A 24,779-nucleotide genomic window follows, 5' to 3' on the forward strand; every position below is an offset into this window, starting at 1 on the left:
CTGGCTACTGCCGTAAAAAACAGTTGAAATGTTTCTACAAATACATTAGCAAGAAAAGGAGGGCTAAGGAGAATCTCTGTCCTTTATTGGATGCAGGAAGAAACACGGTGACAAAGGATGAGGAAAAGGCTGAGTTACTTAATGCCTTTTTTGCCTCAGTCTTTAACAGTATGACCAGTTGTTTTCTGGGTACCCAGCCCCCTGAGCTGGAAGACAGGGATGGGGAGCAGGGTGTTGGTCTCTTCTCCCAAGTAACAAGCAATAAGCTGAGAGGAAATGGCCTCATGCAGTGTAAGAGGAGGTTTAGACTGGATATTAGGAAAAATTTATTCACAGAAAGAGTTGTCAGACGTTGGAACAGGCTGCCCAGGGAAACAATTGAGTCACCATCCCTAGAGGTATTTAAAAGATGTGTAGTTGTGGCATTTAGAGACATGGTTTAGTGGTGGACTTGGCAATGCTAGGTTGATGGTCTTTTCTAATCAAAATGATTCTATGATTCTATAATCTTGTAACATGTGAGAGCAAGTCACTAGGCCTGTTTCTGATTTCACATTTTACATACTGCTTCAGTGAAATCAAGAGTCACTGAGGTTGTTTAGGAGGAGAAACAGAAGATACAGGCAAGAAAAATTTAAAAAAAAGTATTTGTTTATAGCTCTTCTGATGTGCTGTATTTTAAGAATTTATAAATAACTCACTAGGTGGGGCTGATACCTCACAACCAAGAAAAAGACTGAAAACAGCTGGAAAGGAATTGCTTCAGTAAAAATAATGCTTTCATTTCAGATAAAATCTTTGGGTAGTGTAAAAGTAATAACTAGCCTCAGATGAGATTTTTTTTTCAGGTTTGACTTTCTAGATCTGAATTTTTTCTCATTTAACTATAAAGTATTTTAATTATTTTAACATGGATATTTTGGGCTTAACTCACTTGTTTAAGTGGCATTGTAATTCTTAAGACTACCTGCAATATCTGAAATATCTGCCTAGGATTAGTAGATGTGATGCAAAACCTACAAAAGATCCATACTTCCCCAAGGAAGCACGTAGAGACCAAGAAGCAGAAGCACATTTGTACACGTAAGGTGGTATGAGATGCATACTGGTAAGTAACGTTATGGCAAGAAGCAGCTGAGCTGAACGTGATGTGTCAAGTGCAGGAAAACAAAAACAGGGAAAAATAATTTGAGAACCTTCTCCAACCAATCCAGACCACATACCCTCATTTGGACAATTTGAAAGCTGATTTGGAAAACAGGGAGGGAGGCTCTTTTTTAAAAGTCTTACACAACATCATAAGCAAATGCCGGATACAAAATTTGCTATAAACCACTTTCCGAAAAAATGCCTTGTCTTAGATTTATGTCATGACACCAAAACTAGAGATTCCAGCCTGACAGCTACAATTTAGCCCTGTACCCCACCTGGAACCTTGAAAAGGGAACAGTTGTGAAGCAAATAATCAGCAGAGGTTTCCCTCATGCAGAGGCAGACTCTATCCCACAGCAGCCTAAAGGGCCTGGTAATCATGTTGTGCTGCTGAAGCAGCTCGAAGCAATCAGCTCTGATGAATGAATTGAGCCCTGAGTCACCAAGGTTCTGGAAGTCATTAAAACAGCAGAAAGGAAAGAGTTGATTCATACAGTTCAGCATGGTTATTAAACCTGATGACCTCAGGACAAAAACTGGGAAGTGAAAGGAAGGGAAAAGAGGGGAAGGGAAAATGAAAGCTGACATAAGGAAGGGGACACAAAAACTGATACAGGGTGCAGCCACTAGGTAGTTTTAAATTTTTAATGCAGAAAGGAATTCAAGTGAAAATAAAATAGCAACTAAACCTGAAAGACTTCCTTAAGACAATACTTGTTCCACAAATCACAGAAATCTAGTTAAAACTGATGAAGTGGATCAGAGGAATTTTGTTAGTTGTCTGAGTGGAATTTAGAACAAATGGAATTTTGGTGAGATCACTGAGATCATGCTTTGTGGCAAGGAATGATGTATAGAGAAGGACTGTTCATAGTATCTGTGAAGTCACAGAGCATTCATAGCTCATTTTGTTTAATATTTATGGCATTTACTTTTAAAATACTTTCACTCATTAACAAAAGATGATTCTGACTATAAATGACCAAGTAAAATACTAATAAAGACATATACATTTAATTATACTTTCAAAGACAAATCAAAAGGGATTATTTTACAGAATCACATCCAAATTGTTAATCAAGCACACAATCTCTTTGATTAGGATTATTATATGTGTTCAGTTATGGAAAAGCATGTATGTGTGCTTGAGCTTAAGGCTTCTCCCTGAAACAACTAAGATTATTTGCATGTTAGAGTTATGCATTTTTCTTAATGAGAAGTTTTACAGCATTCTTAGGTGGAGGTCCTTTTGTCAGGGATTTTATCACTGAGTCAGAAATTGAGAGTTATTGAGGGCAACAGCATGGTTAAGGCAAATGGAAATAAAAATAGAGTGGAAAGGAAAGATATTATGGAGACAAAGCAATAATATAAGAAAGAGAAAAGAACAACATGACTACAAGTCTTCAAGGCTTTCTACCATTCCATGTAGGCAAAACCTTGGTACACCACAAACAGGGTACTGAAAAGCAGATCTGGATATTAAAATAGATTACCCTCTATTTCTGGATTCTAATTCCCTTTCAGATGTCAGCATGACTGTAGTCTTTAATAGTTACTCATGGTTATTTATGGTTTTATTTACATGTAAGTTTATTACTGCTATAATATACATTATTATTAATGATTGGAGTTACAACAGTGTCTAGAGGGGAATTAAATAAGGTTTCACTTTCAATGCTGTAAATACCAACCTTAGTTCAAGACACAGGAGAGAAAGGCCAAGGGAAGAAGAGAGGATTTCTCTGCAGCAGTGGCAGGAGTATGAGCTCAAACAACCAATGTCTGGGCCCTGCCCCAAGACTTTTGAAATCAAAAGAAAATCACTCATTGACTTGAATGGGCATTTAACCAAGCTTTATGCATACAATTACCAGACAGATCTTGAGAAGTTTTGAAATTTATTTTAAATGCATTTCAAATGCACAAGATCTGGTTAAAAAGTTTCAGATCAAGATAAACCTCCTGTGAAGTTAATACATATCCTTCCATCTCCACTCCCCAAATATTCTGTAATACTCCACAGGCTTTAGAACCCTAGAAGTCAAAATCAAGTGAAGAATTAGTCTGTGTTGCACAATTCCTTTGGAAACTGTCTGCGGAACCCAAAACATGAGCATTTAGCCATTTAGGACTGTTGTCTGTGAGTTCATTATTAGAACTACCTAAGGAGACTTCCTGGAGTCTGATAGATTATGAATTTTCTCTTTTTTGTGAATACTCCGTGTTTGATCAAAGCTATACCAAGCCTCATGCAGCCTGAGGAAACAAGTGAAATTGATCAGCACACCCATCACCACCCCAGGAAATTCTGTCTGACAACAATGAAAGATTTACAAAAAATTGAGATATTAAACAGATTTCTTTGGACAGGCACATACCCATAATCACACACCTACTGACATTATGAAAATATTGTCTGCTGGAGTTTTAATAAGTGAATTCCAAAGATATTGACTCTGAAGGAACTGTAATTGGAATACTGTATATGAGGGGATTCAATGCTAACATATCTAATTTTATAGATGTTGGGGGTGATTACTTTCATACATTTGCTTATGTGCCAGTATTTCCTCCTGCCACATGCATTCAACCAAATCAAGAAAAAATTACTAATGCTGTGTGGGAATCATGTGTGAGATGATTTATTCGTCACAGTAAAGTCTACAATGAAGAAGTTGTCTTCTAGCTATTGAACAGAAATTATCATGATTGCTTATTACTGTTCAGATATAATAAGTTGTGACCAGCTTACTTAGAATGCAGTCTTTTCTTACAAGAAAAAAAAAAGTTGTGAAACATCATAAGTCCCTATGCCCAATCAGATACACATGTCACAGTGTATGAAACAAGGGAACTGCTCCAGTGAGTGTTCAGGTCATGTTGTTGATCTAGTTGAAAACCTTGGAAAATCTATTACAGTGAGTTAATGAGGTACAATTTATGCAAATGTGACAGGCTGAAATTGAGGAACAAACACTGTTTCTATCCACAGAAGTTTTCTCAGAATTTCATTCCCAAAGCTCTCTGGAGGACAAGGACTCCTCACCCAGCACAAATACACTCTAATGCATGAGCTAAGAAGTTAACAAACAGACTTTCCCTTTTGTGCACCCAGAAGTAGTGATGAATATCTCCCCCAAGAAGTTCAGCACTTTATCATACAGTCCTAAGTGACCCAGATCCCTCTAAACATTCAGTCACCTGGAAGCATCAGGTATCCTGGAGTAGAATAGCTTAATTGCACATGGCAGCAATTAACTGTCATCATTTAATCATAATGGAACTTACCTATTTCACAGTGATATTGTGAGGGTTAACCAGAATTACTTGTGGCATCCAGAACAAAAGATGCTATTTTGAAAATACAAAGTATTTTCATAGTTATCAAAATGAGTGTGTGATACACTGGTAATAAAGGCTTGTGTCAGTGTGCAAGAACTTAGAACTATACTGATTTAAGTAGCAAAGAATTATTTAGTTTTTACAAAAGCAGAATAAAAGTACAAAAAAAAAAAAAAGCTCAACTCAGATTCATCTGGGAAACCATAGACATCTACAATGTCAATACCTTATCTCAGCTTTTGTCTGGCCTTCCGTTGCCATGAGGAGGGACAAACAGACCTGTGTAAGGTGTGATTCATCCCGTCATAAAGCACAGGTGCATGAAACGAATGATTGCTTCTTTGAAGCTCCTCTTTCTCTTTGACTGAAGAGGCTAAAGGTGACTAGAAAAGCAAAGAAACATCTGCTTTTCATAGACAGACAAAGTTGGTCCATTATGCAGTCAGTTACATACACAGGAAGTCAATTTACACATAATAGCCACTTAAGAACCACAGTTCCTTTTACAAAATTAATTATTCTTGCTACAGGATATACGTGAGGTTAGTCAATATACCCAAATTAATTTTGTAAATTTAAAGGCTCTTAACCTACTTTGAATGAATGAAAAGATGGTGAACAGTCACCTTACGTACTGTGCTAAGTCCAGTTTTTTTGCATTATTAATTGAAGGAAATTATTCACTGCATAAAATGTAACTGCAGCATTGTGGGGCAAAGAAACCCTACTCAAAGTCAGCAGAGATAAAGTTGCCTGAACACGTTTCTTTTTTGCACTGCATGAAATCATCTAAAATTATTTCCTTGATGACATTTTTTTCTGTGTGAAGACATGCCTGTTCTGGTTGTCCTGTTTGTTACAGGATGCTCAGCTGTTCAGTGCTGTAAATAGAATTGTTAAGTACACAGATAGATGGATTGGATCTTTTTCTTTTAGTGCAGATATATAAGTTATTGCAATAAACAGGTTTTCTGAATGACTCAGTATTTTAAAGTTGCCAGAGGTAACTGCAATGTTGATACTTTGCTTGTATTATACAAATTTTTAACAAAAAAATATTAGCTTTGCCTAAAATAATCATTTTCCATACTAACTATTGTTCAGAAATTGCTATTAATTTATATGTATAAGTAATATTTTTAACAGGCTGGAATTGATCATATCACTTTTAAAGAAGATATTCTTGTTATTGGCTGTTGTACTTTCTATTCTTTTGTAAGTGGGAAATATAAAGGCAAAATTAAAGCTTAATAATAATAATAAAGATCATTGTGTTATCCAGTATAACACCAGAAGATCACAATAGTGTGATATCTTTTTAATAATATTTTTACAATCTGTTATTTATATCGTATACTCAAAAATTACACACGTTTGAGATTGGAAAGGACCTCTGGAAGATATTTGCTCCAACATTCCTGCTCAAGCAGGGCCAGTTGCCCAGGACTGTGTCTATCTGTTTTTTTGATATTTAGAAGGAGGGAGACTCCACAATCTCCCTAGGCAACCTATCCCAGTGCTCAGTCAGTCTCACAGTAAAAAAGAGTTTCCTGATGTTCAGACAGAACCTCCTGTGTTTCAGGCTGTGTCTGTTGCCTCTGGTTCTGTCATTGGCCACCACTGGGATGGGTTCTGTTCTACATCTATTAATGACATAGTGGGATCGAGTGCACCCTCGGCAAGTTTTCAGATGGCACCAAGCTGAGTGGTGCAGTTGATATACTAGAGGAAAGAGATGCCAATCAGAAAGACCTTGACAGGCTTGAGAACTGGGCCCATGTGAACCTCACAAAGGCCAAGTGCATGGTCCTGCACCTGGATCAAGACAATCCACAGTGTTAGTACAGACTGGGAGATGAATGGATTAAGAGCAGCCCAGCAGAGAAGGACTTGGGGGTGCTGGTGGGTGAAAAATTAAGTAAGAGCCGGCAATGTGCACTTGCAGCCCAGAAATCCAACCGTATCCTGGACCGCATCAAAAGAAGCATGGCCAGCAGGTCAAGGGAGGTGATTCTTCCTTTCTACTGCACTCTTGTGAGACTCCACTTGGAGACTCCACTATATCCAGCTATGGGCCCCCCAGCACAAGACAGACATGGACCTGTTGGAATTGATCCAGAGGGGGCCACAAAAGTGATCAGAGGGCTGGAACAGCTCTCCTATGAGGACAGGCTGAGAGAGTTGGGATTGTTCAGTCTGGAGAAGAGAAGGATCCAGGGAGACCTTACTGCAACCTTGCAATACTTAAATGGGGGTTATAAGAAAGACAGACTGAGAACTTTTACCAAGGCATTTAGCGATAGGACAAGGGATAGAAGTTTTAAACAAAAAGGAGACAGATTTAGCTTACATGTAATGAAGAAATTATTCATGATAAGGGTTGCCTAGAGAAATTGTGGATGCTTCATCACTGAAAGTGGTCAAGGCCAGGTTGGATGGGGCATTGAGCAGCCCGATCTAGTAAAAGATGTCCCTGGCCATGGCAGGAGGGTTGGACTAGATGATCGTCAAAGATTCGTTCCAACCAAAATCATTCTATGGTCCTGTGACTACGAAAAGAGCCTGGGTCCATCCTGTTTGCACCCTTAGAAGAGACAAAGTCCCTGACTATATGATATTTCTGTCTTGAACTCTTCCCAGCTATTCAGTTATCTAAATAGAGGATTATCTTGAAGTTGGACAACAAAGTTCATAAAGTGAAAGTTATTCATAATTCTTTGCAAGATCTTTCTGCTCAGAGTGTTTCTGAATCCACTTTCAGACAGAGGTGACTCCACAAAATGTAACTTACAGAAGTGTTTTTCCTCACTGTAAGAGAACAATGAAGAGTCATGAGAAAGTCAGTGCTGCGTAAAAAAAAAAAATAACAGCTGTACAAGTTTTTTATGTTCTGCAGGGAAGAGAGGATATTACTTGTTTCATATACTTGGTTTTACCAATGAAGTAAAATGTTGCAGCAGCACCTCACGTTATCAAATACAGTCTTCAGTGTTCCTTCCTGTGCTGGGTTGACTCAGCTGGCAGCTAAGTCCCCATTCAGATGCTTTCCCATTCCCCATGGCAAGACAGGGGACAAAATAGGAAGGGCAAAAGCAAGAAAAGGTTATGGGTCAAGATAAAGACAATTTAATAAAGGAAGGAGAAAAAAAAAAAAAGTGATGCAAAGGTAATCACTCACCAGCAGACAGATGCCCAGCCAGTCTCAGAGTAACAAGGACATTCAAGAGACTTCCCCCTGCTCAGTTTTACCCCTAAGCACAAGGTCATATGGTACAAAGTATCTCAGTTTGGATCATCTGTCCTAACTGTGTCCCCTCCCAGCCTCTTGCTCACCCCAGTCTTCTCCTTGGGCATCAGAGTGAGAAACAAGAAAGGTCTTGATGCTGTTTAAGAACTGTCCAGCATTAGCTGAAACATATGTTACCAACACCATTTTGATCACTAATTTAAAACACAGCATCATATGGGTTGCTAAAAAGAAAATTAACTCCATCTCAGCCAGACCCACTACAATTTCCTGTATTTACAGACACATGGCACATCTTGAAAAAAACTGTTGAGGTGTTGTTAACATTAATGTTGCCAAGTTATATGCGGGAATGTCACGACTGTCTATGGAGAAAAGCAGTGAGCATTGATGTTGGTCTGAAATTTCTAAGGCACCCAGTAGATGGTCCAGCCAGGTTGACTAGAGATTAGCAACCTAAAGTATGCTGACTCAATTTAGATATAGCTAAAGAAGTAACTTAGGTGAGAGTGGTCTTGAAGGAAATAAAAAGTTTATGTGGTAAATTGGCACAGGAGAAACTACTGAAGAAACACAAACAGTGAAAAGTAACCACAGGAAAGAATGAATACAAAATGGATTTAAAAGCTGAAATGTTTACCTGAATTGCTAGCAGAACTGACATTTTCCAAATCAGAAGATTTCATCTGAAAGATAAGTAATTTCAAGTTTACTTAAGAAGAAGACCAAAAGCTTTGCTAGTTGGCTGATCAAGCAGTGAGCTTAGCTGCTGAATAAAATAATTAACGTTGGGCAGGAGCAGTGGCAGGAGCATTATATAAATTGTTGTATGCATTTAATGTCCAAAACCTTAGTCTCTTTTGACAAGGACTGCAGTTTTTTTCTGTAGAGAAGTTGATTCTGTCTGGGATAATATGGATCTAAGTTTTGGGTTGATTGATTTAAATCTCATCCTGTGCTGAATGACTTCACTCTCTTTGATCTATTTTAAAATTTCTTTTGGACATGGCATTATTTTGGATACTAAGTCATTGGAGCTTTCCTTCAGACCAACAAACCATTTCCCTATTTGAAGAGAAGTATTCTTCCTCTTGATATTAGTATGTAATCTTCCTTGGCATTGCTAGGTTGCACCTATTCAGTGATAGGGGAATGGAGTAATAGCTCCTAAAAAATGCATTAGGTAGGTCAACAGTCAGGTCTGATTGCATATCTTTTATTCATCTCTGAGATCTTTGGGGCTTTTGGCACAATGCAGATAGAATTAAAATTTGAAAATCCTTATTAATCTGCTTCACCAATCTAATAAAAATGAAAGTAGCATTCAGACTAGCATCACACAGACTATTTACTAAACTGAGTTTTATATATTAAAGCCCCTTTCCAATACAATTTCAGCAGAAAATATCAGCAACTTTCTTTCCTAAGCAGTTGCTGGATGTAAAGTTAGCCTTTACTTTGAAAATAAAACTGCTCATATGTGTAGGTTGCTCTGCAGAACTACCTCCACAGCTACTCTTTTTTTTTACTTCCTACCACATTGTAAAAGGCAAGAAAATAAATAAGGTCTGAAAGTGGGTAGTGTTCAAAGATACTGAAAAGAGCTTTCTTAACATAGCCCCGATTCCATATCCTCTTAAACTGTTTTCACACAATGTGGACCAAACTGTGTGTCTTCCTCTGATCTGTCTGTTCTATGCAGCTAGCTGAAAGAAAGTGGAATCTGGCTGGTTTTGGCTGGACCATTTCCACAAGAAAAGCAGAATATCCCTAGAGGGAATAAAGCTGTTCTAATAAGCTCTTATTCCACTTGCCAAAGGAAGCAGCAGAGAGCTGTCTAGAGAATTTCCAGGTTTCATCTTTTCTCACCTATTATTGCAAGAATGATGTTTCAGCAGCTCCCAGACTATATGAAAGGCCAGGGTTCAGACCACTCGATTACAAAGGAACCACAACTGCTCCCAAAGAGCACTGCTTCACACTAACCAAAGAGAAAGATTCAGCAGAGCATCTAGCTGGTACCACCATCATTTCAAGGGAGTGACTCCGGATCTGTGTCAAGGGAATAGAGTCTATGATATGGATTATGTCTAATGTTGAATAAAATGGAGCTCAGGGCTCGGTGGCTTTCACCTTGTCCATAATTTGCAACAGACTGATACTGGACCTGCCACCATCCATTAATTATAACCCTTGATATGATGTATTTCTCACAAAGCTTGGATGCATATAAAAAACTTTAAAATATATTGTTGAAATGGACCACTTCCACAGAAACTAATGTATGACAGATGTCAACAAAATCATGAACGGTGCTGGCAACAGGAGCAGGACCCTGTTATTCAGCAGACACAGCACCAGAATGAAAGAAGGTTTAACACCACTGTAGAGTATCTTTCACCCTGTGCACAGTTAAATTGTGGAGAACCTTGCACAAAGTATTATCAACATTGAATAAGAAATTAGTTAAAAAAACAAATTTGCAGCATCATGAGAGGTTATTAAACATGTTATGCTACATGCAACCTCTCCAAGTCCCTGTGCTACTGAACACTATGAAGATGTTCCAGATGAAAATTTTCACTGGATAAGTCCTACCTGTCATACTATTTTCCTTACCTTTTCCATCTATTCTACCAAATAAGGTCCAGGACAGACACTCCAATTTTACATCCAAATGCAGACTAATATTTGATATCAAAACACTTAAAATTTGGAAATATAATATGCCAGAAATCCCTGTAACTTACAATCAGTTGATTGTGAAGCACTACTCCTGTGAGAAGAGAATCAAGGCTATTTGAAATTATAAGGACAAATTTTTGGACCTGCACATCCTGGCTTTTTCCTGTATATTATAATATTCCGGCTGGAAAAAGTGACTCTGCAATTGCCATAAAGTCATAGCGTTCAACATGAGAAGTACCAAAGATTAGGAAAATATATTATAAAAGACGTTTTTGTAACAACTAGCTTTCTATTGAAGCAAATTTTTCAACTCCCACAACAGACATACTGGGTTGCAACTCATATTTCAGCATTCCAGCAAAAATTTTTTGTACTGTCTGTTGAAATAATGAAATCTGTTTTTTTCAGTCAGTGCCATCATACAAGGGAAATATCAGCTGGAGCATTGGTAAAGACAGTAGTTCAGACAGATGTCACTACCAGGAAGTTGTTAGAGATATTCCTGACATGACAAAGTAGTATAACCCCTTGTATAACCCCTTCAGTCTGAAGCACATCTCTGAACCATGCAGACATGGTTCTGTACAACATTACAAACTCTGTGAGCAAAACTGCCTTGGAAATGTCCGCGGTTCACATCAGCAGCAGCACTTCACTGGCAGAGTATGATCAAATTACTCTCTTTGTGCCACTATATTAGTTTTTGCCACTGCTTCAGTGGCATAACAATATGGTTGCCTGAGTGGGTTTGCCAACAAAATGATAAAATTATGAAACCTGTTGCTTTGGTGCCTCATGCACAAATGAGCAGGAACAATAAATAGCTGATTCTGTAAAAGTTCCCCAGAAAACGAAAATTGTACCAGTAGTCTCTGTTCCTTGTGTCTGTCATGGTAGAAAAATAAATCCTCTATTTTTGAGCCTTTCTACTCATTAAATATTCTTCTGACTTCCTTGAAATATTCCAGCTTTATTTTGTTGGTACATTTGAAAATAATTTTCTGAACAGTTTTCTAGAAGGTTTTCTTTTTTTACTGAAAATCTAAATTTACAACTAGCAGAGAACAACTCAGAAGTAAGACACTATATGGTACCCAGATCTTCTGTCTAATTGTGGTGATGTGAACTGACATTATGGAAGTTATGGACACTGTGGAAAGTCATCGATGTCACTTTCCTGATGTGAGAAGTGAGCATGCAGAATGCATATTAAGTGCACAAAGCTAATGGAGAGTGTAACCTTAATACACAGCTGTGAACTAGATACTCACTGTAACTATGCAAAATCAAAACTTTTAGTCAGGTCCTTAAAAACAACAGTAGATCTGGAGTAACAGGGAAAGTACTTGTCTTTTGAATCATGGTCATGGCAGGGCAGTGTTTTCAGATCTCCTAACGGAATCTGCTGGTTTTGGATGGGACAGAGTTAACTTTCCTCAAAGTAGCTAGAGTGGGGCTGTGCTTTTGATTTGTGCTGGAGACAGAGTTAATAATAGAGAGATGTTTTAGTTACTGCTGAACGGTGCTTACACAGAGTCAAGGTCTTTTCTGCTTCTGACACCAGCCCACCAGTGAGGATGCTGGGGGTGCACAGAAGGTTGGGAAGGGACACAGCTGGGACAGCTGACCCCAACTGACCAAAGGAATATTCCACAGCATATGACACCAAGCTCAGCAATAAAACCTGAGGGAAGAAGAAGGAAGGAGGGGACATATGGAGTAAGGACGTTTGTCTTCCCAAGTAACCATTACATGTGATGGAGCCCGGCTGTCCTGGAGATGGCCAAGCACCTGCCTGCCCGCAGGAAGCAGTGAATGAATTCCTTGCTTTGCTTGCGTGCACAGCATTTGCTCTACCTATTAAAATGTCTTTATCTCAACCCCTGAGTTTTCTCATTTTTACTCTTCCAATTCTCTTCCTCATCCCACCATCGGGGGAAGAGCAAGCGGCTTTGTGGTGCTTAGTTGCTGGCTGGGGTTAAACCATAGCATGGAGAAAATATGCCTGAAAAAGTCATTCCAGCTGACAGAAAGAATGACTGCTGAAAAGAGGAGTCTGAGAAGAGGTTGAGTGAGTAGTTTTATTATTGAGCAATTATGAGCCTATTACACTCAGTAAGGCATCTTGCTGTTCTGAGGTACTTCTCATTGATGGTCTTAATGAATTGATCTTACTCATGGTCTTAACGAATTTTTTAATTATTACTTTTAATTAAGTGCTGGCTTAAGTGCTATCCATCAGAGAGACTACAATTCTGAATGGCAATCCTGTAATAAAAATGGGCTATACCTTAAAGCTGGCTTCATAACAGCAGTTGCAATTACTTTCGGTGAAAAATGAATTCACATTTTTATGCTTATTTACTTAAATTATTTTTAAATTTGGTTCAAATATAAAAAGTAGAATGCCGATGCAAATAATCATTTTTTTCTTTATGACACACTTGAAATACAGAATTATAGAGCCAGAAGGGGTCTCAGGAGGTCATCTAACCCTTCCAGCCTGCCTCAGGAAAGGGAGCACCACACCTCCGCTGCTCCTGACAAATCCTTGTCCAGTCAGTTTTTTGATGACCAGTGAGAGAGACCAACGTCCCAGATGACATTCCCCACTGTGTCCTGGTTTCAACTACCGTAGGAAGTTTTCTTCTAAGTAACTGCAGCATTTTTGAATTCAGCATGATAATAGTGCTGATAACACCTATTATTTACGGCTGTTACCTAAGTAATGTTTATACTTAGCTGGGGTAGAATTGATTCTCTTCTCCACAATTGTCCATTCTTCAGCTTCTGGTATGAGAAGAATCCTGGGAAATTGATGTTGATACTTATTGTTAAGGGAATGAAGGACGTTCCTCAGTTTCCCATGTTTTGCAAATAAGCAGGTGTATAATGTGGGGTGGAACAGACCCAGGACAGCTGACCCAAACTGGCCAACAGAAGTATTCCATACCATAAACATCTTGATCCATATATAAGCAGGAAGTTGCCAGGGACTGCTCTCTTCCCTTGATGGCCACCATCCCTGAGGTGTCCTGCTCCTGTTCCTGCTCCCGGGACCTGATTCCAGTAATTTCCTTACATCCTGCTTCTATCTCCACGTTTTGCGGGACTCACTGTGTTCACAGTGTCTGCCTCTGGTGTTCATTTCTGGGAGTGTGTTTCAGTGACTAAATATTGCTCTGTATATCTGTATAGTTTGGTGCATTTTATGATATTCACATTATTTACTATTCTTTTATTATTGTTTTATTAAACCTCTATTTCAACTCATGATTCTTTCCTTCTTTTCCTTTCCTTCTTCCTGTGAAAGGAAAGGTGAGAGAGCAGCTGTCTACTGTTTTAGCTGCTATACAGGGCTAAACAGTAATGCACTCCTACACCAAAATCTTCCTAATAGCTACCTTAAATGTCCTTCCTGTCATTCAACTCCATTTTTTTCAACACCTGTCCAATGTGGCCAAAGAGAACAAAGCATATCTTTCATCTTTGTGACCAGCATTTTACATCTCTGAAGACTGTTACAACACGCATTCCCCTTCACCATAGCTATCCCTACCCTGCTCTTGGGCCATCACTTCCAAACCCCACCCTTGCTGTTCTCTGGATTCTCTCTGATCAGCGAACACTTTTGCAAAGGAAAGTCATTTGGAGCAGTTTCCTTCACCAGCAAGTTCTGATCAGAGAAATTGCTGCAGGTGTTGCAACACTTCAGTAAATGTTCAGGTAATCTTCATGTAAAATATGGACAATTACTTATATCCAAAAGATGAAAATTATGAGATCTCTGTGAAATAAATGTCAGAAAGGCACATAATTGGACACAGCTGTACGCAACGAGTGATGTGGGATCAAAAGCAGGTGGTACAACACACAAAGCTACATTTTGCATGCTACAGAATTTCTCCTCCTAGCAGGTTCTGGTACAACGCAGGCAATCACCCGCCCCAGTGACGACTAAGAGGCAGCAGAAAACGCAAATTTGCAAAAGCAACTATTTTATATTTGTCAGAAATAACTGCTTCACGAAAACAAAAAAAAAGTACTGAAGAAAGTGAACTTAACTCTTGTGCCGTTTAACTGAGGAACTACAAAGTCAGCACAGGACGGTGCCAAAGATATTCCAGAGTGTTTTAGAAAACAGGCTGACTGCAGCTAAGTTAAAATAGACTCTTTCACGTACATCGACTCGCCTTTACAATGACTGTTTTACTTGAGTGACTTCAGACTTTTGGTGGTGGGAGTTGCGTAAGTGGGGACACATTATCTATTTAGAAATATGTTTGGTTTTACGTATATTAAAGGCGGAGGGGGGCGGCTTCAAAATAACTCTGTGAAGCCGCTTGGAGAAGTTGCAGCCCTGTTTTACCCCTGGAGGAAGCCCCGGGGTGTGCAGGTGCTGCCGGCCAGCAGAGAGCCCCGACCCGTCCCGCATTCCTGCCCCAGGCACCGCACCCGCCACCGCCGGGCCACAGCGGCTCCCGGATCGGGGCGGGGGCCGTGGCGACCCAGCCCCGCGGCGGGGAGGGCGGTGGCCCGGGCCGGCCCGCCCAGCGTCCCGCAGCCCCCCCTTTCCCGCCTGCCCCCCGCAGCACATGACCCGCCATGGAGACGCGCTGGCGCTGCCTAGAAGTTTGGAGACGGGGGAGCGGACAGCGGCTGCCGGCGAGGGGACGGCGGCAGCCGGCGCCCAGCCGCGGGCGGCACAGCCGGGCGGCGGGCAGGTAAGGCGGCGGCGGCGACGTGAGGCGGCCGGGCTGGCCGAGACGGAGGCAGCCGCGCCGACACGGCCAGTCCGCGGCGGCGGAGAGCGAGGGGCAACTTCGGCAGCGGCGCCGGGCGAAGTGCGGTCGTGGGGCGAGCGGGGAAGGGTCCCCCGGGGTCGAGGACGGAGCTGTGGGGCCGGGGCGGGTGGGATGCGAGACCGGGCAGCGGCGCAGCCCCTCGGGATGCTGTCGGGGCGCGGCGGGACTTCCCCTGGCTGCCCGGAGACCCCCTGAAGGCGGTGTTCCGTGTTGTGCGCCCTGGTTGGTTTCCTCCGCCCTGGATCCAGCGGTCGGAGATGATCGCTGAAGGGGAGGTGCCGTCGCGGCAGCTGGTGCCGGGCGCTTCCCGACGGCTGCTGGCGCGGACAACCGGAGGTGAAGCCGTCTCAAGTACCACTGTTCCTTCTGTACCCCCACAGGTATAGGCAGCGCTGGGCTGTTGAACACCCTGCCTGACCTGTGTCACAGATGGAGGCATCGCTCGGAGGAAGCGGGGACGGTGAGGTGTCCCTGGGACGGTAGCCAAAGCACAGTGATAAATTTCTAGTCTGTCCTGGCCACCCCCCTGGCGGGGCAGCTTCTCTGCAGCTTTGTTGTGTTTTCGATCCCGGAGAGTGTGGGCTGCTGCTGGCAGCTACAGGATGAAGTCGCCTCCCTGCTGCATGTCTCTTTCTTCCCAAGCATCCCTGGAGCAACCAGGGAGTAGCACATCCCTGGGCTCCCTGGACTCCAGTGTTTTCTCCAGTGAGGAAGAGCAAGAGCCCCTGCTCCAGAAGGTCATTCCCTCCTTGGACTGCTTTACTATCAATGTAGGAGGCAGCCGCTTTGTGATGTCCCAGCAAACTTTGTCTTGCTACCCTGACACCCGTCTTGGCAAACTGGCTGTAGTGGTTTCTGCTGCCCGGGATGTGGCCTCTGGCCTCCTTGAGCTTTGCGATGATGCCAACCTTGTGGAGAATGAATATTTCTTTGACCGGAGCTCACAGGCATTTCACTACATTCTGAATTACTATCAGACAGGAAGGTTGCATGTGATGGAACAGCTTTGTGCACTCTCCTTCCTGCAAGAGATCCAGTACTGGGGTCTGGATGAGCTCAGCATTGATTCCTGCTGCAGAGACCGGTGAGTTTGGGAAGATGCAGTGCACAGAATTGTGGGCTGGGTTAGCTCAGCTCAGGGATGCTCAGGTGAGAGATCAAGTAGTGAGGGCAGGTGAGGTAGCAGAGCATTGGGAAAAGTGTGCTCAAAGCTGGATGAGTTCAGCCCTGAATCCTGCACTAGAGGTGGATCAGTGTAAAAAATGGGAGATGTGTTGTGTGAGATCACTGTTGAACCTTGCTGAGGGACAGGTTGGCTGTGGGGTCAAGATAGTGAGACCCTAATAGGAGCAGGGTCTGGTCGTCCTGCACTGGCTTCAGGCTGACCCTGGACGATGTCAGAGATGAAAAAGATTATGACAGATGTCCATTTGGTCATCCAGTTTGGGATTATCATAGTTAGAGGGATTGGGTGTGGAGTCAGGCAGGCTGCCAGGGGCGTTTGGAGCCTCCCCACCCTGCACTTTCCATTCTGGAGGACTTCCAAATCCAAGCTGGAGAGGCAGAAGTGGGGGTGGTCACCTGCCAGGCTGAGTGTGGGTGGCATTTCTCCAGGAGAAGCCGTAATGGGAGGCATCGCACATGGATGTAGCAGCTTACAGGGAGGGGGCAGCAACAGCAGGAACATGGCTCACTGGAGACAAATTGTAACAGGCAGCTCAGCAACAAGGTGGGTTTCGACTGAACCACCCCCAGGATGTTTCTGTGAATTCTCTTTGCAGTTAATTTTATTTTTTTCCACCACTTTTAGTGTTACTGCTTTGTTTTTTAGTATTGAAGAAATGAATTCTCCAAAGAGCATAACTGCTCTTTATCCAAAGGGGTTATGTCAAAATTATTAGAAAGAAACAAATGAGCAACACCACCCCAAAAGTATACTGAAGTTATCCTACCCTAGCATGGCCCAGTTCTACAGCTGAGAGAGTAGAATCCTGGTTTTCATCCCTTTCTTCCTTCCCTGGTGTAGGTATCACTGAAAGCTCCTATTTCTTTGGTGGTACAAGGAGCTAGAGACCTCTCCGGTATATGCAGGGGTAACTGTATCAAATGAAGGGGGAAATTGCATAGCTTCTTTGTCTAAGGCTTGAGATTTGCAGCAGTCAAGAAAACAGATATGAAATAAAAGGATTTTTTTAGTGTCTTTTTGGAATGTCTTTGTTTCATGAAATTGTTCTGTTAATATACTCTTGTTCTAAGAAAACACTCAACTATGCATGTACAATCTGCTAGTTTTACTCAGCACAGATGCTTGTGCACTTTGTTGTGTGAAAACCCATATATTTAAAGAAAGGAAGATAACTTGTCATCGCAGGATGTATTAATCAGAACTCATCTATGAACTGCATGGCTTCTATTATGCCTTCACTTTTAGTATTGCATATACACACCAACGCAATAAAAATGCAATATAATTAATAAGATTGAGGACAATTTGAAAACAAAGAGTCTGGTTGTGCCATGATTGCTTACAAGAATGCATGTTAGTCATGCAGCAGATCCTACTGTAGCCAATATGATCCATATAAATAACACACTATCCAAATAAAATTACTCTGCACTTACAAACTGTCACTGATATGAAAATGGGGAATAGCAATATCAGGTCAGTGGAAACATGCTGCAGGGTCTCAATAAAATCTTCAACCATATGCTTGACATCAAGGTTTTCTGAGCGCAAATGAAGTATGCTTTAATGTGTATTCTCATGCCATGCATGGTAGCAGAGAAGAAAAATGTGCATATTGGCATTAAAAATCTCTTTGCGGGGATTCCTGGGCAGGTACTTCAGGAGGAAGGAGCTGAGTGAAGCCTTAGACATCAAAAAAGATGCAGAAGAACTGGATGCCCAAGATGAAGAAGAGGATTTTTCTGGTAGCCTCTGTCCCAGTGTCCGGCAGAAACTTTGGGAAGTTTTGGAAAAGCCTGGCTCCTCTGCAGCAGCCAGGACTTTTGGCACTCTCTCAATGGCTTTTGTTGTTGTCTCCATTGCCAACATGGCTTTAATTTCAGTAGAGTTGAGCTGGCTGGCACCACCGCTACTGGATGCCCTCGAGTACCTGTGCATTGCGTGGTTCACAGTGGAGTTTCTTCTGAGGTTCCTGTGTGCACGGGATCGGTGTCGCTTCCTAAGGAGTGTGGCAAACATCATAGACCTCCTTGCTATTTTACCTTTCTACATCACCCTGCTGGTGGAGAGTCTGTGTGACGGGGAGAGCTCCCAAGAACTGGAGAACGTGGGACGCATCGTCCAAGTGCTGAGGCTGCTCAGAGCCCTGCGGATGTTGAAGCTTGGAAGACACTCAACAGGTACTTTCAGCCATGGCAGTGGTACTTCTCTTCTTGCTGCCTGCAGCAGTTATCCCCGGGCACAGTTCTCCATTTTGTGTGCATTTCTGCTTACCCTTTTTACCCCATTTGTTAGCAGTAATGGCTTGTGAAAATAGGTCTTTCAGACATGGATAACTGAGTGGAAAGGGCATTCTCTGATAAAAAGCCAGTGTATATTGTTTTTTTAGAACAGGCCCCAAAGTTGCATGCTGTAAATCAGGTGGCAGTTACTCACAATTTCATAAATTTAAAACCCTTTGTGCTGTTTGGAGCTCAGCTGGGGCTGGTTGCTGCGCTGGACCTCGGTGCAGCACAGGACAGCAGTGTCCGGTTCAGGCAGCGTTCACTTGGGGATGTGGGACCTGTCACGTCCAAGTGCTCCCGCTTGTCAGCAGGCAGGTGGATGAACAGCAAGCAGGGGTAGGGTGGAAAGTGAAATGCATTTCTGAGAACATTTTTGTTCACCCAGCACTTGGAGCTTTGGAAAATCAGATCCTGATAGTAAATCATGGTCTCTGTCCTGCAATATTAGCCTTTTCTGAAGACGGTGATGATCGTTCTTACATGGCACTAAACGTACACTTCCAGTATTTCCTGCTGAGAAGCAGGAATGGGTCAATGCCTCTCCATTTTTTTGGAAAGCCCTCTCTTTGTGAACTGGCCCCAGTTCAGCAGGCAGTACAGTGTGCTTGCAGCAGCAGAATGTTTCTTTTTCTTCCCACTGAAGGGCAGTGAACCTTCCTACCCATGGCAGGGAGTAGTTTTAAAGCTGCTGAGCATAATCATAGAGGTTTGAGAAGTATCTTAATCTTTACTTGCCTACCCTAGATTATGCCTATACCGATACATAACTGTCCCTCAGAAAGCATTTGAAAGGAAGCTTGTAGTGAGTCAGTCTGTCAGTTAGTTTGTTGTGTTTCATTATAATTTTTGCAAGGTTTGGTGGTGTTCTTTTGCAAGAAGGGCTGTTACCCACTTTGATGGTAGCTGTAATGTGAATGCATTCCTCTCTAATTGTATTTTGAAAATAAGAAAAAGATTTTAACTCCTCAAGGCACATTTGTGCTGAATAACAAAATACTCATGCAAAAGTATGTTGATTCTAGTAATAAAGCTTCCAGTTTATCACATTTTACTGTTTACAGAAGGAATGCATGAAACTCAGTTCTATGGCTCTTTCTATCAACTTGAAAACAGATGTTTTAGATGTTTGTGTAATAACTTACAGTATATTAACTTTAAGGGATGGTCTAAACTTTTGTGTCTATTTATTTTTAAATTCATTGAAGTGTTACCACAGTTTATATCACAATATTGAGTGCCATTAATATTGAGTTTAATAATTACATGTTAGGTAGAAGTGGATTAGTGATATAAAAATGTAATCTCCTAACCTGGAAGTGAAATATCATCTTTCTACTGGAACTAAAGTGCCAGTTTCAACATACAAAAAATGACATATTTAAACCATCCAGAGCAGCATTACCATCACTGTGCTTACTTCTTTTGTAGTTCAGTTGCTGCCCACTTAGGCACAGAACACTAAATCAAATCTATATAATTTAAATGTAGAAAGTCACTGTTTCGATCTTCTGTCAGAGAAGATGCTGCTACTAAGATTAAACATAGCCCTAATAAATCAAATTTAAAACATACACTAACAGATCTGAAGCCCTGTTTCTTACCACTAGAGGTATGTGGCAGAAGAGGTTTGGTTTTTTTTTAACATAGTTCTAAACACATCCTTAACAACAGCTGCTAGTATTAGATGCACCCCATAATTACCATACACAGAGACCCTCCTCCTTGCACATACCTAGGCAATCCTGATAAATCTCAGTCTGCATGAGTGGCTCTTGCAACTCTTGTGTTCTCTTGCCTTGGATTTAGCAGCTTAAAGCTCCCTCCCAGTGAAGCTTCTTCCTGGTTCCTGTACTCTCAGACCAGACCAAGCTTCGTGTGCTGCTCACCTGTTTTGTGTGGCAAGAGGAGCGTGAGATCAGAAGAGAGATGAGAAAATTCATGGCTGCTGGCAACAGCTCCTCTTTCACCGAGTAGGGGCTTTCATGGTCACAAGGAGAGCATCTCTGTAATATTGTGCAGACCCATAGCAAAGCTGGTATTACAGAAGCAGCCTGGCTCTGCTGTCAGGGGCAGAAATGAGTTAGAAAGAGACATATAAATTCTTCTCTTCAACTTTAAAGGAATGGCAACTTAACACTTTTTGTGAAGAAGGGACAGAAAAAGAAACAAACATTTCTGCCTGTTTGAAAGCTGAACTGAGCTAATAGGAGGGATGTGATACCTGGAAACACCTGGGGTAGACTAGTGTGAGTGTATAATTATTTATGCAAAGTGCTATGCTTCATCAAGGAACACCTGAGAAATCAGTAGTAATTCTGTCCAGAAAATGTACAGCTAGAGGGTGACACCACTCTTTTGAGATGGCAAAATTACGGATTTGAGTGGCTTCGAGAGTTTGAACTTGGCTTCCTCCTGGGGCCATGTTTTGTGTGAAGCCTTGCTGGTCCTCTTCTGGGAAGCACTTACAGATTGAGTCCTCGAGTAGAAATAGGATGTGAGCATCTTACTTGTAATGGCAATGGGTGTTTGTTCGAGAGAAGGGTGTAGCATATGTCAGGATGAGATGCCTCTGGAGGTATGAAAAAGCAAAACTTCGTCACTTTAAGTGCCAAAAATGTATTCTTATTTAAATGCTGTGTGTATGCTGAAGCTCCCAAACATCAGCTTGTATGTCTCAGCAAGTCTCTTTGGTCAGTGGAGAGATGGAACTTGACCTGCTTGGCATAAACACCTGCCCTTCCTCCTCCTGGCCCTCGGCTGGGGCTTCTCCACACCAGCTCCTCACCTTCCAGCACAGGTCACCAAGCTGTTACAGCCCCTGGCAAGGAGTTCTCCTGGGAGCTCATAAGATTTGCTGAGGTGTCTGTGCTGGAAGAGCCCCAGTTTAGCTGTGTGCTAGGGCTCAGAGACATTTTTAAATGTTAAGGAATAATATAGCAGAATATATTATTATTTTGAATACATTAACTGATCCCCACTTAGAATGAGCTGTAGAGTCCAGTAACTTGTCTGAAGAATGAATTTGTCTAAAAATGTCTCCTGACTTCATATGAAGACATGAAGAGATGTATCTTTGTTTTAGGTAAGGATAATAGAACTAAGTAATATTTAAAAAACAAACAAAAAAAAAAAAACAGAAAACAAACGAACTCCTTAACAGTCAAAATAAATAACCATAGGAAAAATATTTTACTGAAGGTGTCATCAATATGATACAAAGAGTTAGCAGTCACTGCCCTGTTCCTTCTTATTTTGAGCTGGTTTATGTGGGAGTTGTGCTGGTTTTTAGCTATAGTATTCTCAGGATCCATCATAAGGGGCAATCCCTGACTTCTATAGCAGTCATTTTTGCTTTGAGAAGAAGTGCTACAGAGTTAATTTTAAATTGGAGTACCTTCCTCCTGAAGTCCTGAAATGACTTATTCTTCTATCTTGTTCAGTAGGAAGTTTTACATGGTAAATGATGATAGAAGCTCCCTTGGAACGTGAGAGTTTGATCTGGATCCTTGTAATTGTCTGGCACAGTTTTTGCACTGCTGATACTAGTGCATTTTCAAAATGTGGAGGGAGTCATATTAACAGAGAAAAGATTACACTGTTATTTCTTATTCCCATTGCATTGCAGATTTAAACTAAAACATTATAATAAACATTCTGTTTATACTAATTATATTTATACTAATATAAAGTCTAGATATGGGCAAGTCTTTAACTGGAGTTGGTGAAAAAAACCCATTTAAAATGGAAACATTCCTTATAAACTTCAGTGTGTACTTCCAGTATTTGCTGTATGTAAACAAAAACTTTAAAACCCATTAGACCTGAAGGGGAAAAGAGCCAAAAGCAAGAAGAAATTTGTATATCTTGTAGCTTGAAATAGAGGAAAGAAAAACAAAGAGAATTTCTTATTATGCTAATGAGTGTATGAAGTCTGCAAGCAGAGGCAGAGCTCCAATAAGCTATTCTGCAAACACTAGTTTAGTTAGAAGTGTGCCCCATGAAGGCTAATTCATAAGCATTGTTTTTTTCTCAGTTATTAAAGAAAACAGATGTTTTTAAAGAACAGTATTGAAAACTAACTCCACTTCTGATTCATAAGATAATTCCAGTCTCCCATGTGTCTCAGCTGCATTGGTACCCTGTTATCTTCCTTCTCTGTTTATGCGTGCAATGTTGATCCATTGCACGATTATTGGATTTACTTTCCTGCCTGCCTTGTTGGGCTGTCTGGCCTTGCGGCTGCAGCTCTGAAAGGAACGCGTGGGTTGTGGCGCATGGTCACCTGCACGTGCGCTTGTGGGCAGCTCACGGGCCACTAGACTGATGCAGCACATTGGTGGGTTAACAGAACACCGTGTTTGCTCGCAAGGCTTCGCTGCCTCCAGTTTTGGCACAAGTGCAGCTGCTGCTGGAATATTGTATTTGTTTTGATGTATACAGATAAAGATATTGATAGCTTTTTTGGGGGAAGAGGGGTCAAAGAGAGGCTGTGAGAACTGTAAAAGGCTTGAAAACTGTACTTTGCAAAGAAAAAGTTTCTGAGTGACTGAACTGGTCTCTAAGCACCCATCTGGGAATGCAGATTTGGTAACTGAGGGTTGCTTGGTCCAAGAGGAAAATATGACAGTGGGTGGAAAACAGGAGCTTGGCACATTCAGACTCAAAGTAGGTAGCAGGTGTTTTTTGTGTGTTTTTGAGTGGTTATTTAGATAGCTTATTAAAAGCTGTGCTAGATCTTCTGTTATAGCAAATTACTAAATCAAGATTGGTTAGTTTTTCTAAATTATATGCGTAAGTAGTTCAAACAATAAGGAGAATTTATATGCTCTGTATTAAGGAAATGGATATGATGTCAGTTGTTCAGTCTAACATTTTAATCTATTTCTCTAAATTCCATTTTCCCAGTAGTGTTGGGAGCAGCACCCCTTTTTCATAAGGCATGTTCAATAGCAGCCAAAGAAAAACATAAGGCAATCACCTCTTAAATAAGAGATGTTTTGCAAATTTGTGATAACAGCTACTTGAATCAACTTGCTGACGGCATTTCTTGTCTTTCAGGCTTGCGGTCTCTTGGGATGACTATCGCACAGTGCTATGAGGAGGTCGGCCTTCTGCTGCTTTTCCTCTCTGTAGGAATCTCTATATTTTCCACTGTGGAGTACTTTGTTGAGCAAGGTGTGCCAGGCACAACTTTCACAAGCGTACCTGGTGCTTGGTGGTGGGCAACAACTTCCATGACAACTGTTGGTTATGGTGACATCAGACCAGACACTACCATTGGTAAGGTAGTGGCCTTTATGTGTATCCTATCAGGAATACTGGTTTTGGCTTTGCCAATAGCTATAATAAATGACCGTTTTTCTGCTTGCTACTTTACGCTGAAGATAAAAGAAGCTGCTCTTCGGCAGCGTGAAGCTTTAAAGAAACTCACAAAGAACTCATCCAGCGATTCAAATATCAATGTTAATTTGCGAGACATATATGCACGCAGTGTCATGGACATGTTACGGTTAAAAAGCAGAGAGAGAGCAAGTACAAGGAGCAGTGGAGCAGATGAGTTTTGGTTTTGACTTTTTAGATTATTTAGCCTTGTATAGCAAATAGACTACTTCAAAAATATAGTATTAAGCATCTCTTTTTTTATTACTTGCCATATAGTATATTTGCTTTTCCAGCTGGAGTCTTACTTACTTGGGCAGGCTGAGATAACTATTGTATACAAAAGGCAGAATACACACTATGAAGCCTCTCAAGGAGCTCAAGGATCATGGTGAGATGGGAAATAATGGGTCCATCGAAGTAAAACAATGATGCAAACTCTTGTCTATGAATCTTATGTCCTTGATAATGTATAATAATAAAATCTTAGTGAAAATTGCCACAGTGTTTTGAATTTTAAAGATCTGTAAGATTTGTATTTGCATTGGAAGAATGGAAGTCAATGACATTAAAAAAAATGAAAAGGGAAGCCCAAGGAAATGACAGGTTGTATAAATTTAGGATGACATTCCTATAACGAGCTTTATCTTACCCACTTTCTTATCCCCATCTTCTACTCTATTTGCATGAAA

At 41.2% G+C, this 24,779-nt stretch overlaps 1 protein-coding gene across 1 annotated transcript; it reads left to right on the top strand.

The window, feature by feature from the left end:
* Positions 1-15,839: 15,839 nt before the first annotated feature.
* On the top strand, positions 15,840-24,278 carry KCNV1 (potassium voltage-gated channel modifier subfamily V member 1; the record flags this gene model as incomplete). The annotated part of the gene is made up of 3 exons (XM_082045282.1): positions 15,840-16,321; positions 18,077-18,603; positions 23,767-24,278. The coding sequence occupies 3 exons, from the start codon at positions 15,840-15,842 to the stop codon at positions 24,276-24,278; spliced, it is 1,521 nt and encodes a 506-aa protein (XP_081901408.1).
* Positions 24,279-24,779: the final 501 nt, after the last annotated feature.

Source organism: Streptopelia decaocto (genome assembly GCF_964273445.1).
Source record: "Streptopelia decaocto genome assembly, chromosome: 2".
Taxonomy (NCBI): Eukaryota; Metazoa; Chordata; class Aves; order Columbiformes; family Columbidae; genus Streptopelia; species Streptopelia decaocto.